This window comes from Ranitomeya variabilis, chromosome 6, assembly GCF_051348905.1.
Source record: "Ranitomeya variabilis isolate aRanVar5 chromosome 6, aRanVar5.hap1, whole genome shotgun sequence".
Lineage (NCBI taxonomy): Eukaryota > Metazoa > Chordata > Amphibia > Anura > Dendrobatidae > Ranitomeya > Ranitomeya variabilis.
In genome coordinates this window covers 537,872,473-537,887,916 of record NC_135237.1, presented here as the reverse complement: position 1 = coordinate 537,887,916, position 15,444 = coordinate 537,872,473, and the positions used below count along the sequence as shown (strand labels likewise).

The following is a 15,444-nucleotide window of genomic DNA, read 5'->3' as shown; positions in this document are numbered from 1 at the left end:
GAGGCAATAGAGGTCTTTGTTTTCTTCTCCTAGGGGTAGTTAGATTCTCCGGCTGGCGCGAGTCATCTAGCGATCACCGTAGGCATGATCCCCGGCTACTTCTAGTGTTGGCGTTAGGAGTAGCTATTTGGTCAACCCAGTTACCACAGCCCTATGAGCTGGATTTTTGTATCTTGCAGACTTACACGTTCCTCTGAGACCCTGTCCACTGGGGTCATAACAGTATGCCAGGCCAGTATTAAATGTTTAATGCATTGCAGAAGTGGGATTATAAGAAAGAAAATTTTGAGTTTTTTTTTTTTCCTCTCTCATTTTTTTTTTTTTCTTTTCCCCTTTACCTCAGAGTGGCTTAAGCTTGCTGCAGACATGAATGTCCAGACCTTGATTACAAGTGTGGACCAGCTTGCCGCTCGTGTGCAGGGTATACAAGATTATGTTACCAGAAATCCTAGGTCTGAACCCAAGATTCCGATTCCTGAACTGTTTTCAGGAGACCGATTTAAGTTTAGGAATTTCAGGAATAATTGTAAATTATTTTTGTCCCTGAAACCTTGTTCGTCTGGAGACTCTGCTCAACAAGTAAAAATTGTTATTTCATTCTTACGGGGTGACCCTCAGGATTGGGCTTTTTCGTTGGCGCCAGGAGATCCGGCTTTGGCTGATATTGATGCGTTTTTTCTGGCGCTCGGTTTACTTTATGAGGAACCCAATCTTGAGATTCAGGCAGAGAAAGCCTTGCTGGCTATGTCTCAGGGCCAGGACGAAGCTGAGGTGTATTGCCAAAAATTTCGGAAATGGTCCGTGCTGACACATTGGAACGAGTGTGCACTGGCCGCTAATTTTAGAAATGGCCTTTCTGAGGCCATTAAGAATGTTATGGTGGGTTTTCCCATTCCCACAGGTCTGAATGATACCATGTCCCTGGCTATTCAAATTGACCGGCGGTTGCGGGAGCGCAAAACCGCAAATTCCCTCATGTTGTTGTCTGAACAGACACCTGATGTGATGCAATGTGATAGAAAAACCGCAAATTCCCTCATGGTGTTGTCTGAACGGACACCTGATTTGATGCAATGTGATAGAATCCTGACTAGAAATGAGAGGAAAATTCATAGACGCCGGAATGGCTTGTGCTACTACTGTGGTGATTCTACACATGTTATCTCAGCATGCTCTAAACGTATATCTAAGGTTGTTAGTCCTGTCACCGTTGGTAATTTGCATCCTAAGTTTATTCTGTCTGTAACTTTGATTTGCTCACTGTCATCTTATCCTGTCATGGCGTTTGTAGATTCAGGTGCTGCCCTGAGTCTTATGGATCTCTCATTTGCTAAGCGCTGTGGTTTTATTCTTGAACCATTAGAAAATCCTATCCCTCTTAGGGGTATTGATGCTACGCCATTGGCAGAAAATAAGCCGCAGTATTGGACACAGGTTACCATGTGCATGACTCCTGAACACCGCGAGGTGATACGTTTTCTCGTTCTACATAAAATGCATGATTTGGTTGTTTTGGGGCTGCCATGGTTACAGACCCATAATCCAGTCCTTGACTGGAAGGCTATGTCAGTGTCTAGTTGGGGCTGTCGTGGTATTCATGAGGATTCCCTGCCTGTGTCTATTGCTTCTTCTACGCCTTCGGAAGTTCCTGAGTATTTGTCTGATTATCAGGATGTCTTTAGCGAGTCCAGGTCCAGTGCATTGCCTCCTCATAGGGAATGTGACTGTGCAATAGATTTGATTCCAGGCAGTAAATTTCCTAAGGGAAGACTGTTTAATCTGTCGATACCTGAACATACCGCTATGCGTTCATATATCAAGGAGTCTCTGGAGAAAGGACACATCCGTCCGTCTTCTTCCCCTCTTGGTGCGGGATTCTTTTTTGTGGCTAAAAAGGACGGATCTTTGAGGCCTTGTATTGACTATCGGCTTTTAAATAAGATCACTGTCAAATTTCAGTATCCTTTGCCGCTGTTGTCTGACTTGTTTGCCCGGATTAAAGGTGCCAAGTGGTTTACCAAGATAGACCTTCGTGGTGCGTACAACCTTGTGCGCATTAAGCAAGGGGATGAATGGAAAACCGCATTCAATACGCCCGAAGGTCATTTTGAGTACTTGGTGATGCCTTTTGGGCTCTCTAATGTCCCTTCAGTTTTTCAGTCCTTTATGCATGACATTTACCGGAACTATCTGGATAAATTTCTGATCGTTTATCTGGATGATATTCTGTTTTTTTCTGATAATTGGGACTCGCATGTGGAGCAGGTCAGGATGGTCTTTAAAATTTTGCGTGAAAATTCTTTGTTTGTCAAGGGCTCAAAGTGTCTTTTTGGTGTACAGAAGGTTCCCTTTTTGGGGTTCATTTTTTCCCCTTCTGCTGTGGAGATGGACCCAGTCAAGGTCCGAGCTATTCTTGATTGGACTCAGCCCTCGTCAGTTAAGAGTCTTCAGAAGTTCTTGGGTTTCGCTAACTTCTACCGTCGTTTTATCGCTAACTTTTCTAGCATTGTGAAACCTTTGACGGATATGACCAAGAAGGGCTCCGATGTGGTTAATTGGGCTCCTGCTGCCGTGGAGGCTTTCCAGGAGTTGAAACGTCGGTTTACTTCGGCGCCTGTTTTGTGCCAGCCTGATGTCTCGCTTCCCTTTCAAGTTGAGGTGGATGCTTCAGAGATTGGAGCAGGGGCCGTTTTGTCGCAGAGAGGCCCTGGTTGCTCTGTTATGAGACCTTGCGCCTTTTTCTCTAGGAAGTTTTCGCCTGCGGAGCGAAATTATGATGTGGGCAATCGGGAGTTGTTGGCCATGAAATGGGCATTTGAGGAGTGGCGTCATTGGCTCGAGGGTGCTAAGCATCGTGTGGTGGTCTTGACTGATCACAAAAATCTGATGTATCTCGAGTCTGCTAAACGCCTGAATCCTAGACAGGCCCGCTGGTCATTGTTTTTCTCCCGTTTTGACTTTGTTGTCTCGTATTTACCAGGTTCAAAGAATGTGAAGGCCGATGCTCTTTCCAGGAGCTTTGTGCCTGATGCTCCTGGAGTCGCTGAACCTGTTGGTATTCTTAAGGATGGTATTATCTTGTCAGCTATTTCTCCAGATCTGCGACGTGTGTTGCAGAGATTTCAGGCTGATAGGCCTGATTCTTGTCCACCTGACAGACTGTTTGTGCCTGATAAGTGGACCAGCAGAGTCATTTCCGAGGTTCATTCCTCGGTGTTGGCAGGTCACCCAGGAATTTTTGGCACCAGAGATCTGGTGGCCAGATCCTTTTGGTGGCCTTCCTTGTCTAGGGATGTGCGGTCATTTGTACAGTCCTGTGGGACTTGTGCTCGAGCTAAGCCTTGCTGTTCTTGTGCCAGCGGGTTGCTCTTGCCCTTGCCTGTCCCTAAGAGACCTTGGACACATATCTCCATGGATTTCATTTCTGATCTTCCGGTGTCTCAGGGCATGTCTGTTATCTGGGTGATATGTGATCGCTTCTCCAAGATGGTCCATTTGGTTCCTTTGCCTAAGCTGCCTTCCTCTTCCGATCTGGTTCCTGTGTTTTTCCAGAACGTGGTTCGTTTGCACGGCATCCCTGAGAATATTGTGTCAGACAGAGGATCCCAGTTCGTTTCCAGATTCTGGCGATCCTTTTGTAGTAGGATGGGCATTGACTTGTCGTTTTCGTCTGCTTTCCATCCTCAGACTAATGGAAAGACGGAGCGAACTAATCAGACTTTGGAGGCTTATTTGAGGTGTTTTGTCTCTGCTGATCAGGACGATTGGGTGACCTTCTTGCCGTTAGCTGAGTTTGCCCTTAATAATCGGGCTAGTTCCGCCACCTTGGTTTCGCCGTTTTTCTGCAACTCTGGTTTCCACCCTCGTTTTTCTTCGGGTCATGTGGAACCTTCTGACTGCCCTGGGGTGGATTCTGTGGTGGATAGGTTGCAGCGGATCTGGAATCTTGTGGTGGACAACTTGAAGTTGTCACAGGAGAGGGCTCAGCGCTTTGCCAACCGCCGCCGCGGTGTGGGTCCCCGACTACGTGTTGGGGATTTGGTGTGGCTTTCTTCCCGCTTTGTTCCTATGAAGGTTTCCTCTCCCAAATTTAAACCTCGTTTTATTGGTCCTTACAAGATATTGGAAATTCTTAATCCTGTATCCTTTCACCTGGATCTTCCTGTGTCGTTTGCTATCCACAACGTGTTTCATAGGTCCTTGTTGCGGCGGTACGTTGTGCCTGTGGTTCCTTCTGCTGAGCCTCCTGCTCCGGTGTTGGTTGAGGGCGAGTTGGAGTACGTGGTGGAGAAGATCTTGGATTCTCGTCTCTCCAAGCGGAGGCTTCAGTACCTGGTCAAGTGGAAGGGCTATGGTCAGGAAGATAATTCCTGGGTGGTCGCCTCTGATGTTCATGCGGCCGATTTAGTTCGTGCCTTTCACGCCGCTCATCCTGATCGCCCTGGTGGTCGTGGTGAGGGTTCGGTGACCCCTCACTAAGGGGGGGGTACTGTTGTGATTTTGCTTTTTGCTCCCTCTAGTGGTCATTAGTGATTTGACTCTGGAGCGTCTGTCTTTTTCTATATCCTCACCTGGGCCGTTAGTTCAGGGGCGTTGCTATATAAGCTCCCTGGACCTTCAGTTCTATGCCTGGCATCGTTGAAATCAGAGCTAATCTTTTGTGCTCTTGTCCTCTGATCCTGGTTCCTGTTTTTCAAGCTAAGTCTGCTTCTTTGCTTTTTGCTTTTGTTTTGTTTGGTATTTTTGTCCAGCTTGTTCCTATCTGTATCCTGACCTTTGCTGGAAGCTCTAGGGGGCTGGTGTTCTCCCCCCGGACCGTTAGACGGTTCGGGGGTTCTTGAATCTCCAGCGTGGATTTTTATAGGGTTTTTGTTGACCAGATAAGTTATCTTGCTATATTCTGCTATTAGTAAGCTGGCCTCTCTTTGCTGAACCTAGTTCATTTCTGTGTTTGTCATTTCCTCTTACCTCACCGTTATTATTTGTGGGGGGCTTGTATCTTGCTTTGGGGTCCCTTTCTCTGGAGGCAAGAGAGGTCTTTGTTTTCTTCTCCTAGGGGTAGTTAGATTCTCCGGCTGGCGCGAGTCATCTAGCGATCACCGTAGGCATGATCCCCGGCTACTTCTAGTGTTGGCGTTAGGAGTAGCTATTTGGTCAACCCAGTTACCACAGCCCTATGAGCTGGATTTTTGTATCTTGCAGACTTACACGTTCCTCTGAGACCCTGTCCACTGGGGTCATAACAGTGTTCCATCCCAAGGTCCGACTGGCTCCCGGCTTCCACTATGTTAACCCAGTGTGCCGTCAGCGAGATGTAGCGTCCCTGCCCACAAGCACTTGTCCACCTGTCTGTGGTTAGGTGGACATTCACAGTAACAGCATTGCTAAGGGCACGACTAATTTTGTGGGACACGTGCTTGTGTAATACGGGGACGGCACACCGGGAAAAATAGTGGCAGCTGAGAACCGAGTACCTTGGGACAGCCACCGCCATCAGGTTGCGGAAAGCTTTTGTCTCCACGAGCCTAAAAGGCAACATTTTGAGCGCAAGCAGACGAGGAATGTGTGAATTTAGTACTGTGGCTTGTGGGGTGTTGGCAGCATATTTCCGCTTGCATTCCAAAGACTGGGGTATGGACAACTGAATGCTGCGCTGGGACAAGGACGTGGACGTGCTTGCTGATGGTGCTAGTTGAGTGTGTGCAACCACAGGTGCAGGGCAGGAGGCATCTTCGCAGTCACCATGGACAGGGGATTGGCTTCCACGCACAACAGCAGGAGAAGCAGTGGTGTCACTCGCAGACAGTGTTCATGGAGCCTGGGGTTCCACCTACAAAGTTGAGTGCTTTGCTGCCATGTGCCTGATCATGCTGGTGGTGGTCAGGCTGGTAGTTTTGCTACCCCTGTTGATGCGGGCATGGCAGGTAGTGCAAATTGCCTGTTTGGAGTTATTGGCAGAGTCTTTAAAAAACAACCAGACTCGGGAAGACCTAACACTTGTACTGGCAACTTCCGTTGTGTTGGTGTTACTGGGAATGGTTGCCCATCTTCTGTCTGTGGCCAGCAAATTGCTTCTTCCTGCCTGTTGGGGTGCTACACCTCTCTCACCCTATGTGCTACTGTCCTCACTATGCATGTCCTGCCAGCTTGGGTCAGTTACTATATCATCCACCACCTCGTCTTCCACATCCGCACCCTGCTCCTAATCCTGACTTTCTGGCAATTGTGTCTCATCATCGTCCACCTATTGTGACACATTCCCATTGTCGCCTTCTTGTCAACGTGGCTGCTCAAATATTTGGGAATCGCTACATGCGATCTCCTCTTGCCCCGCTTCAAGTGCACCGGGAGAGAGCCCCGAATCTCTAAATGGAAAAGTGAACTGCTTTTCGGAGTGTCCAAGTGTGGGATCAGTTGTCTCCGGGCGCTATGCTTGGTGGGAGAAAGGAGAATCAGGGTGAGGAATATCCTGGCCAGACTCACGGCTACTGAGACTTGACCGTGTGGAAGACAGGGTAGTAATGGTGGTGGCGGCAAAGTGACTGGAAGCATTATCCGCCATCCAACCAACATCCTTTTGATACTGCTCTGGGATCAATAGTGGTGTGCTGTGGTCCCCTAGTAATTGTGACAGGAAGGTCGAGCGAGAAGTTGTGGGTGTTTGTTGTGGCCCAATTTCAGTTTGCCCTCGGCCTTGCCCTCTGCATGCACCATCACCATCACATCTACTTCACCGTCCCTCGGCACGCGCCTTGGTCATTTTAAATGAACTACAATATTTTGTACGTTCACTAAAAATGACTGACTTTGGAGCAAACATATATGCAATCCGTGTGCGGGAAAACCCAATATCTGGCCTGTAGGTAACACCTATTTTTTGTAAGCAAACTGGTGTCAATAACTAGACTTAGGCTGCTTTCACACTAGCGTCGTACGACGCACGTCGCAATGCGTCGTTTTGGAGAAAAAACGCATCCTGCTAAATTGCCCACAGGATGCGTTTTTTCTCCATAGACTTGCATTAGCGACACATTGCGAAGGATTGCCACACGTTGCATCCGTCGTGCGACGAATGCGTCGTGTTGTGGCGGACCGTCGGCACAAAAAAACTTTACATGTAACTTTTTTTGTGCGTCGTGTCCGCCATTTCCGACCGCGCAAGCGCGGCCGAAACTCTGCCCCCTCCTCCCCGGACATCACAATGGGGCACCGTATGCGTTGTAAAACTGCATCCGCTGCCCCGTTGTGGTTTTTTTGCACAGTATGCGTCGGTACGTCGGCGCTAGTGTGAAAGTAGCCTAAGACACAGCAAAAGCAGTTCAACTGAGCCCAAAAAATTCCCCAATTTTTAGCCCACAGATAGGTGAGGCCTGTGATGGAGATCCCTCAATTTTAATTATCTGACCTGCATTTTTTTTTTTTAGCAGCAAAAGTGCATCAATAACTAGGCTAAGACTCAACAACAACAGTTTAATTAAGCCCCAAAAATGCCCCAATTTTTAGCCCACACATAGGTGAGGTCTGTGACGGAGATACCCCAGTTTTAATTATCTGGCCTGGATTTTTTTTAACAGCAAAAGTAACTAGGCTAAGACATACTGTAGCAACAACAGTTCAATTGAGTCCAAAAAATGCTCCAATTTTTAGCCCACAGATAGGTGAGGCCTGTGACAGAGATACTAGACTTTAAATTATCTGGCCTGTATTTTTTTTACAGCAAAATTGTGTCAATAAGTAGGCTAAGACACAGCAAGAAATATTCAATGGAGCCCTGAAATGGGACAATTTTCAGCACAATTATAGGCGATCCGTGTGGCGGACAAAACACCGTGTAAAATATCTGCCCTTTAGGTAAAGATTTTGTTTTAAGCCAACAAAACACTAAGACACTACAACATTTTTTTACAGTACCACAAAAATGGCAGAATTTTATGCGCACTCAGATGTGATCTCCGTGACGGCCAAACCCCTGTGTAAAATAGCTGGATTTTAACGCTGTACTATGGAAAGGATCTGGCTGTATTCTGCAGTGCCAACAAGCTAACGGAGGAAAAAAATGTGTGCTCTGGATTGCTTTGGAATAAAATAATCAGGACTGAGATGCAAAAAAAATTATTCCTGGCCACTGATACCTGGGGCTATGTATATATGGTCAATATCTGTAATAGGTAGCAGCAGACAGTAATGGAATGGACCCTCTTGCTGTATGCAATAAAGTCTGCCACATACACTGCCTGCCTGCCTGCCACTGATATCTATATACCCCCTAATTAGTCCTCAGGACTGTTGGTTTAGCTGGATTTGTCGATTCAACAATGGTATACCCACAGCAGGGTAACCAGATGGGATTCTGCTGAAGACCCCTGTACTTATCACAACAGCACACCGTGAGCTTCATAGGAGCCCATCATTTTACCAGTATACAGTAACAGAGTTTTATTGCTGTGTATAGTATAAGCGATCAGACGTTGCAGGTTCAAATCCCCGAACGGGACTAAAAGGAAAAGCAACAAGAGTTTATGAAAATAAATAAATAAAAACATATAAATATGTGAAACAACCCGTTTTTTCCTTCCATGAAGATAAAGATAAAAAATAAATAATCATATTCGGCATCACCATAATCATAAAAAAGTTTGATAGATCGACCTATAAAATCATTTTGCCCGTATGATAAACACCATAAAGCAAAAGATATGTGAAACTCCAGAGTTGCTGTTTTTTCAGTCACCGCATTTTTCACAAAAAAACATCGACACTTCATGTGTATCCAAAAATGGCATCAATAAAAATGCCCGCTGGCCAGGCAAAGGAAAAAGCAAGCTCTTAAACCTATGTCAACTGAAAAATAAAAAAGTAATGACTTTAGAAATAAGTGAAGGGAAAAAAAGCAAAAGAAAAATGGGCCATGGAGTGAAAGGGCTTACATATAAAACTATAAAACTGCCCCTGTACATATAATAACTAAATGTCAATAAATGAAAATTCTATTATTGTAATTTTAAAAACGTACCACTAGATGGCAGAGGAATACATAGCCTCTGTTCAGTGACCTCTTATATGAAGGTGCCTAGTGACCAGCGTTACATTTTTTTATTTTTGGGGGGGCAGGGGGCGAGTTAGCCAATTAGGCGCCGCTGTCATTCGTGGCCGCAGCATTTAGGAGGATAGGAACAGAGTCGGCTCATTTCATCACCCCCAATTCCCACCACCCACAGGTGATTGCGGAGTGTATGGGTTGTCTACTGAAGTCCCCTCCTAGTCCACCATATTATTACACTTTTTTAATAATTCAATGAACTATTAATTAATAATGTTTTGTATTTCAGGTGACAAGGGATATAATGGTTTACCTGGACTACCGGGAGGAAAGGGGAAACCAGGTATGGTAACCATATTTTATATACAGTACAGATGGAGCAGAATTTAGAGCGCAGTGCCAGTCTGCAAGGCCCTTCTTCAGGCACCTGGTATGGATTATAGGCAATGGAGGGAGGGAGATTTTCAATCAAAAGTTTCACGTTTGTACTCTGGAAATTGCCTCTTCTAAGAGGAAGAGGAATATAACTCTATAGCGCCACCTGCTGGATCCTAAAAGTCACTATTGACTCTCAATGTCACGACTCTGTTGTCAGGTGTCCTGAGACAAGGGGCTTCTTCCCTGTCCCTACCACTAGGGGTGCCTTAGCTCGTCCTGCTCCCCAGATTACTTCTGATGGTGAAGACACCGGGGCCATGTACCTTGCCTTAGCTCCTGAATGGAGTAGTAGTGCGCCATAATACACCAACCAAACTAACAAGGTAGTACGAACAGGGGTTATGAAAAATACCAAACATTCAAATATAGTTACATATATAACATAGGAATGCACCAAGGAGTGGAGGATGGGATTAAACCACAGTAGGAGAAGAAAAGGAAACATCACACACTCAAAACCTAGCAACAGTCACAGATAAATCCACCAAACACTTTCTCCTACAACAACCACCAACAACAACCTCCAGCCATGCAGCATAAGCCTACTCTGACAATGAGTGCTAGCCAGGGCCCAGATTATATAGGAGATGGGAGTGGCTAATAGTGAACAGCTGAGAGCCTTAATGCAGGAAAGCTTTCAGCAGCTCTCAACAAAGCAGACTAACCCTTGACCTGCCAAAAGAAATGTACACCATTTAATATGAAGGTGAAGTGCTTCTAATCAGTGCAGGAGTAGGAGAAATCAGACGCTGTGGTCTTCTGGCTCCTCTCTGTTGCAGTAAACCCGTGACACTCAATTTGCAAACACAGTGTTTCAGGGTGTTGCCCCTCATCAGTGTAATGTGTGTGATCTGATTTGGCTAGGTGAGAGACTCTGAACTGAGGTCAAGGGGGTAACTTTTCTCCTTGCGGAGAGTGACATATCAGCTCTGGAATGACAATGTAAGGAGAAATATACGTCACAACAAACCCACAAAAGTAGAAGGTTTTTTTTTTCCAACTTTAAGTTAGGCCTTTAAAGGGCCACTGTCACCCCCTCCTTATAAACTAAAAGAGCCACCTTGTGCAGCAGTAATGCTGCATTCTAACAAGGTGGCTCTTTTAGTTTTTGATTAAGTTATTACCTCAATAGGCGGGGGATCGGGGGAGCGTCTGACAAGCGCAGTGCGCATGCCCAGGAACCCCAGCCCCGCACTGTGCATAATGAATAACACAGTGCGGGGCTGGCATTCCTGGGCATGCGCACTGCGCTGTTCAGGCGCTCCCCCATCTCGGACGCTGTCCCATCTCTGACGCTCCCCCTGCTCCCCCGCCTTCCGGCATTGTTATTTGCGCCTGCCCCCGGCAGGCATGGACAGCGCAGGCGCCGGATTTAAGAAGCAACAACGCGAAGGGGGCGGCGACCATCGCCCCTGAAGAGAAGAGTGACGGCAGTTGGAAGATTGATAGAGGACGATTCAGACCACCTCCAGGTACAATATCTGGTATTTGTGGCCAATTTTTAAAACGCTTTATTGAGGTAATAACTTAATCAAAAACTAAAAGAGCCACCTTGTTAGACTGCAGCATTACTGCTGCACAAGGTGGCTCTTTTAGTTTATAACGGCTGGAGGGGGTGACAGTGGCCCTTTAACCCCTTAACGTCCATTGACGGACACAGTCCGTCATGGCCGGGTGTAAGTTCCCGCATCAAGGCGGACTATGTCTGCCATGCATTTAAACTACCACTGCGTGTAATCACGCAGTGCTAGTTCAGTGCCGACAGCTGTCTATGACAGCTGAGAGGCACGGCAACGGGTGCAGGGACCCATGCAGTCGGTCCCCGCACCCAGAACGCTGTGATTGGTCAGTCAATCTGACCGACCAATCACAGCATGATCGCGCAGGAGATGCTGAAATTACAGCATTTCCTGCCCGATCAGTGCAGGAGCTCAGCGCTGATGGTGGCTGAGCTTCTTCACTAGCAGCCAGGAGCGGCGTCCGCGCAGCCCCTGACTGTTAACCCCCTAATTGCTGCGATCGAGCGCGATCGCAGCCTTCAGGGGGGAGACAGAAGGACGGGAACTCCCTCTGCCTTCAGATCAGCGTCGGCATTGCGGGGCCCGATCTCTGCCATGATGACCCGGAGTCGTCATTACGACCCCCAGGTCATCAAGCTACGGAAAGCCTCTGAGACCATGCTCACAGCATGGTCTCAGAAGCTTTCACCATAGATATAATGCACTGCAATGCATTATACCTGCAACCAAAGTGTAAAAAGCGAAAGTCCCATAAAGGGACTAGGTAAAAAAGGAAACATTTCAAAAAAAAATGTAAAAAAAATAAATAAAAATAATTTAAAAAATCACTAATGAATACACATTTTTATGTAAAAAAAAATAATTAACAAAAAAAATGCACATGTTTGGTTTTGCCGCGTCAGTAAAAATCCCATCTATAAAAGTGTCACACTAGTTAACCCCTTCAGTGAATGCCGTAAAAAAAAGAAAACACAAAAAAGTAGCAAATTATATTTTTTCCAAACGGTATCATCGTACTGCATGGAAAAAGTGGAATAAAACGCAATTAAAAAAATGAATGGTAATAAAAATAGTATCACTGAAAGCGCCATCTTGTCCCACAAAAAACAAGTTTTAGCTCTCAGAATAAAGCAATTCTAAAATAATTATTTTTTCTGACCCGAAGAATAAAACTGCTTTATCCATTTTACCACACCCGGAACTGAGAAAAAAAACAAAACCTGAATTGCTGGTTTTTGTTCACTCTGCCTCCACAAAAATCGGAATAGGAAGCGATCCAAAAAGTCATGTGCCCGAAAATGGTACCAATAAAAACGTCAACTCGTCGCGCAAAAAATAAGCTGTCACTTGACTGTCGGCCGAAACATGGAAAAATTATAACTCTCAAAATGTGGCGATGCAAAAACTTCTTTTAAAAAAAAAGCTAAACATAAAAAAAGGATATAAATCTAGTATTGCTGTAATTGCACTGACCCGAAGAATAAAGTTGCCTAAGTAATCACTAATACCGCACGAGGAACGGTGTAAAGAATAAAACCGATTCTTCACCTTTTGTGGATTTGTTCATTCTGCCTCCCAAACATTGCAGTAAGATGATCACAGTGGTTCCCCCCACATATGGGGTATTGGCGTACTCAGGACAAGTTGCACAACAACTTTTGGGGTCCTATTTCTCCTGTTACCCTTGGGGAAATAAAAATTTGGGGGCAAAAAGATGTTTTTTGTGGAAAAAATATGATTTTTTATTTTCACGGCTCTGCGTTATAAACTTCTGTGAAGCACTTGGTGAAGCATTTGGAAATCGCTGGTCAACTTTTAACCCTTATAACTTCCTAACAAAAAAAAAGTTGTTTCCAAAATTGTGCTAATGTAAAGTAGACATGTGGGAAATGTTATTTATTTTGTGTGACATATCTCTCTGGTTTAAGGGCATAAAAATAAAAAGTTTGAAAATTGCTAAATATTAGAAATTTTTGCCATATTTCCATTTTTTTCATAAATAAACGCAAGTTATATCGAAGAAATGTTACCACTATCATGAAGTACAATATGTTTCAAAAAACAATCTGAGAATCAGTGGGATCTGTTAAAGCGTTCCTGAGTTATGACCTCATAAAGTGACAGTGGTCAGATTTCAAAACTAAGACCTGGACATTAAGCTGCAAAGTGGCTTGGTCCTTAAGGGGTTACGTTTGCACTTCCATCTTAAAAATAAACAAGCAACAAAAAACAAACAGATCCAACTTATAAATAAATTAAAAAACAAATATACCTGCTTTAAAATGGATTTGTTTGCTTCAAGTTTACAACCGATTGTTTTTTTCTGATTTAACCCCTTCCCAACCCATGACGCCTATGTGGCGTCATGGAATGATCGCATCCCTGCAGATCGGGTGAAAGGGTTAACTCCTATTTTACCCGATCTGCAGGGAGAGGGGGAGTTGTACTTCAGCCTAGGGGGGGTGGCTTTGCCCCCACGTGGCTACGATCGCTCTGATTGGCTGTTGAAAGTGCAACAGCCAATCAGAGCAATTTGCAATATTTCACCTATGAAAATGGTGAAATATTGCAATCCAGCCATGGCCGATGCTGCAATAGCATCTGCCATGGCTGGAAATCATGTTCTGGCCCCCCCCACCGCCCCCGATCTCCTCCCCAGTCCACCGTTCTGGCCGGTACCCCCCTCCGTCCCCCTGTTCGCTCCCCCGTGCTCCTGTCCGCTCCCCTGTGCTCCTGTCCGCTCCGCCCGTCCTCCGATACCCCCCCTGTGCTCCGATCCACCCCCCCACCCCCTCATACTTACCGAGCCTCCCGAAGTCGGTCCGTCTTCTCCCTGGGCGCCGCCATCTTCCAAGATGGCGGGCGCATGCTCAGTGCGCCCGCCGAATCTGCCGGCTGGCAGATTCGTTACAAGTACATTTTGATCGCTGTGGTAGGTTCTATCACAGCGATCAAAATAAAAAAAATAATAAATAAACCCCCCCCCTTTATCACCCCCATAGGTAGGGACAATAATTAAATAAAGAAAATATTTTTTTTTCTTTTTCCACTAGGGTTAGGGTTAGAACTAGGGTTAGAACTAGGGGTAGGGTTAGGGGTAGGGTTAGGGTTACGGGTAGGGTTAGGGGTAGGGTTAGGGGTAGGGTTAGGGTTATGGCATGTGCACACAGTGCGGATTTGGCTGCGGATCCGCAGCAGATTGGCCGCGGATCCGCAGCGGATTGGCCGCGGATCCGCAGCGGATTGGCCGCGGATCCGCAGCGGATTGGCCGCGGATCCGCAGCGGATTGGCCGCGGATCTGCAGCGGATTGGCCGCTGCGAATTCGTAGCAGTTTTACATCAGGTTTACAGTACCATGTACACCTATGGAAAACCAAATCCGCTGTGCCCATGGTGCGGAAAATTCCGTGCAGAAACGCTGCGTTGTATTTTCCGCAGCATGTCAATTCTTTGTGCGGATTCAGCAGCGTTTTACACCTGTTCCTCAATAGGAATCCGCAGGTGAAATCCGCACAAAAAAAACACTGGAAATCTGCTGTAAATCCGCAGGTAAAACGTAGTGCCTTTTACCTGCAGATTTTTCAAAAATCGTGCGGAAAAATCTCACACGAATCCGCAACGTGGGCACATAGCCTTAGGGTTAGGGTTGGAATTAGAGTTAGGGTTGGAATTAGGACTAGGGTTAGAAATAGGGTTAAGATTAGGCTTGTGGTTAGGGTTACGGATAGGGTTAGGGGTGTGTTGGGGTTACAGTTGTGGTTAGGGTTGGGATTAGGGTTAGGGTTGGGATTAGGGTTAGGATTAGGGTTACGGGTGTGTTGGGGTTAGGGTTGTGGTTAGGGGTGTGTTGGGGTTAGGGTTGTGATTAGGGTTATGGCTACAGTTGGGATTAGGATTAGGGGTGTGTTGGGGTTAGTGTTGAAGTTAGAATTGAGGGGTTTCCACTGTTTAGGCACATCAGGGGTCTCCAAACGCAACATGGCACCACCATTGATTCCAGCCAATCTTGCGTTCAAAAAGTCAAATGGTGCTCCCTCCCTTCCAAGCCCCGACGTGCGCCCAAACAGTGGTTTACCCCCACATTTGGGGTACCAGCGTACTCAGGACAAACTGGGCAACAACTGTTGGGGTCCAATTTCTCCTGATACCCTTGCAAAAATAAAAAATTACTTGCTAAAACATAATTTTTGAGGAAAGAACAATTATTTTTTATTTTCACGGCTCTGCGTTATAAACTTCTGTGAAGCACTTGGGGGTTGAACGTGCTCACCACACATCTAGATAAGTTCCTTGGGGGGTCTAGTTTTCAAAATGGGGTCACTTGTGGGGTGTTTCTACTGTTTAGGCACATCAGGGGCTCTGCAAATGCAATGTGACGCCCGCAGACCATTCCATCAAAGTCTGCATTTCAAATGTCACTACTTCCCTTCCGAGCCCTGTCGTGT

General features: G+C 46.0%; 1 protein-coding gene across 4 annotated transcripts in view; it reads left to right on the top strand.

The window, feature by feature from the left end:
* Window positions 1-15,444, top strand: part of COLEC10 (collectin subfamily member 10) — a 143,158-nt gene that overhangs the window by 104,586 nt on the left and 23,128 nt on the right. For all 4 annotated transcript variants that reach the window (XM_077268220.1, XM_077268218.1, XM_077268219.1 and 1 more), the window contains one exon: window positions 9,330-9,383. In XM_077268220.1, coding sequence (XP_077124335.1) covers window positions 9,330-9,383 — 54 coding nt within the window. The remainder of the gene's footprint in view (window positions 1-9,329; window positions 9,384-15,444) is intronic.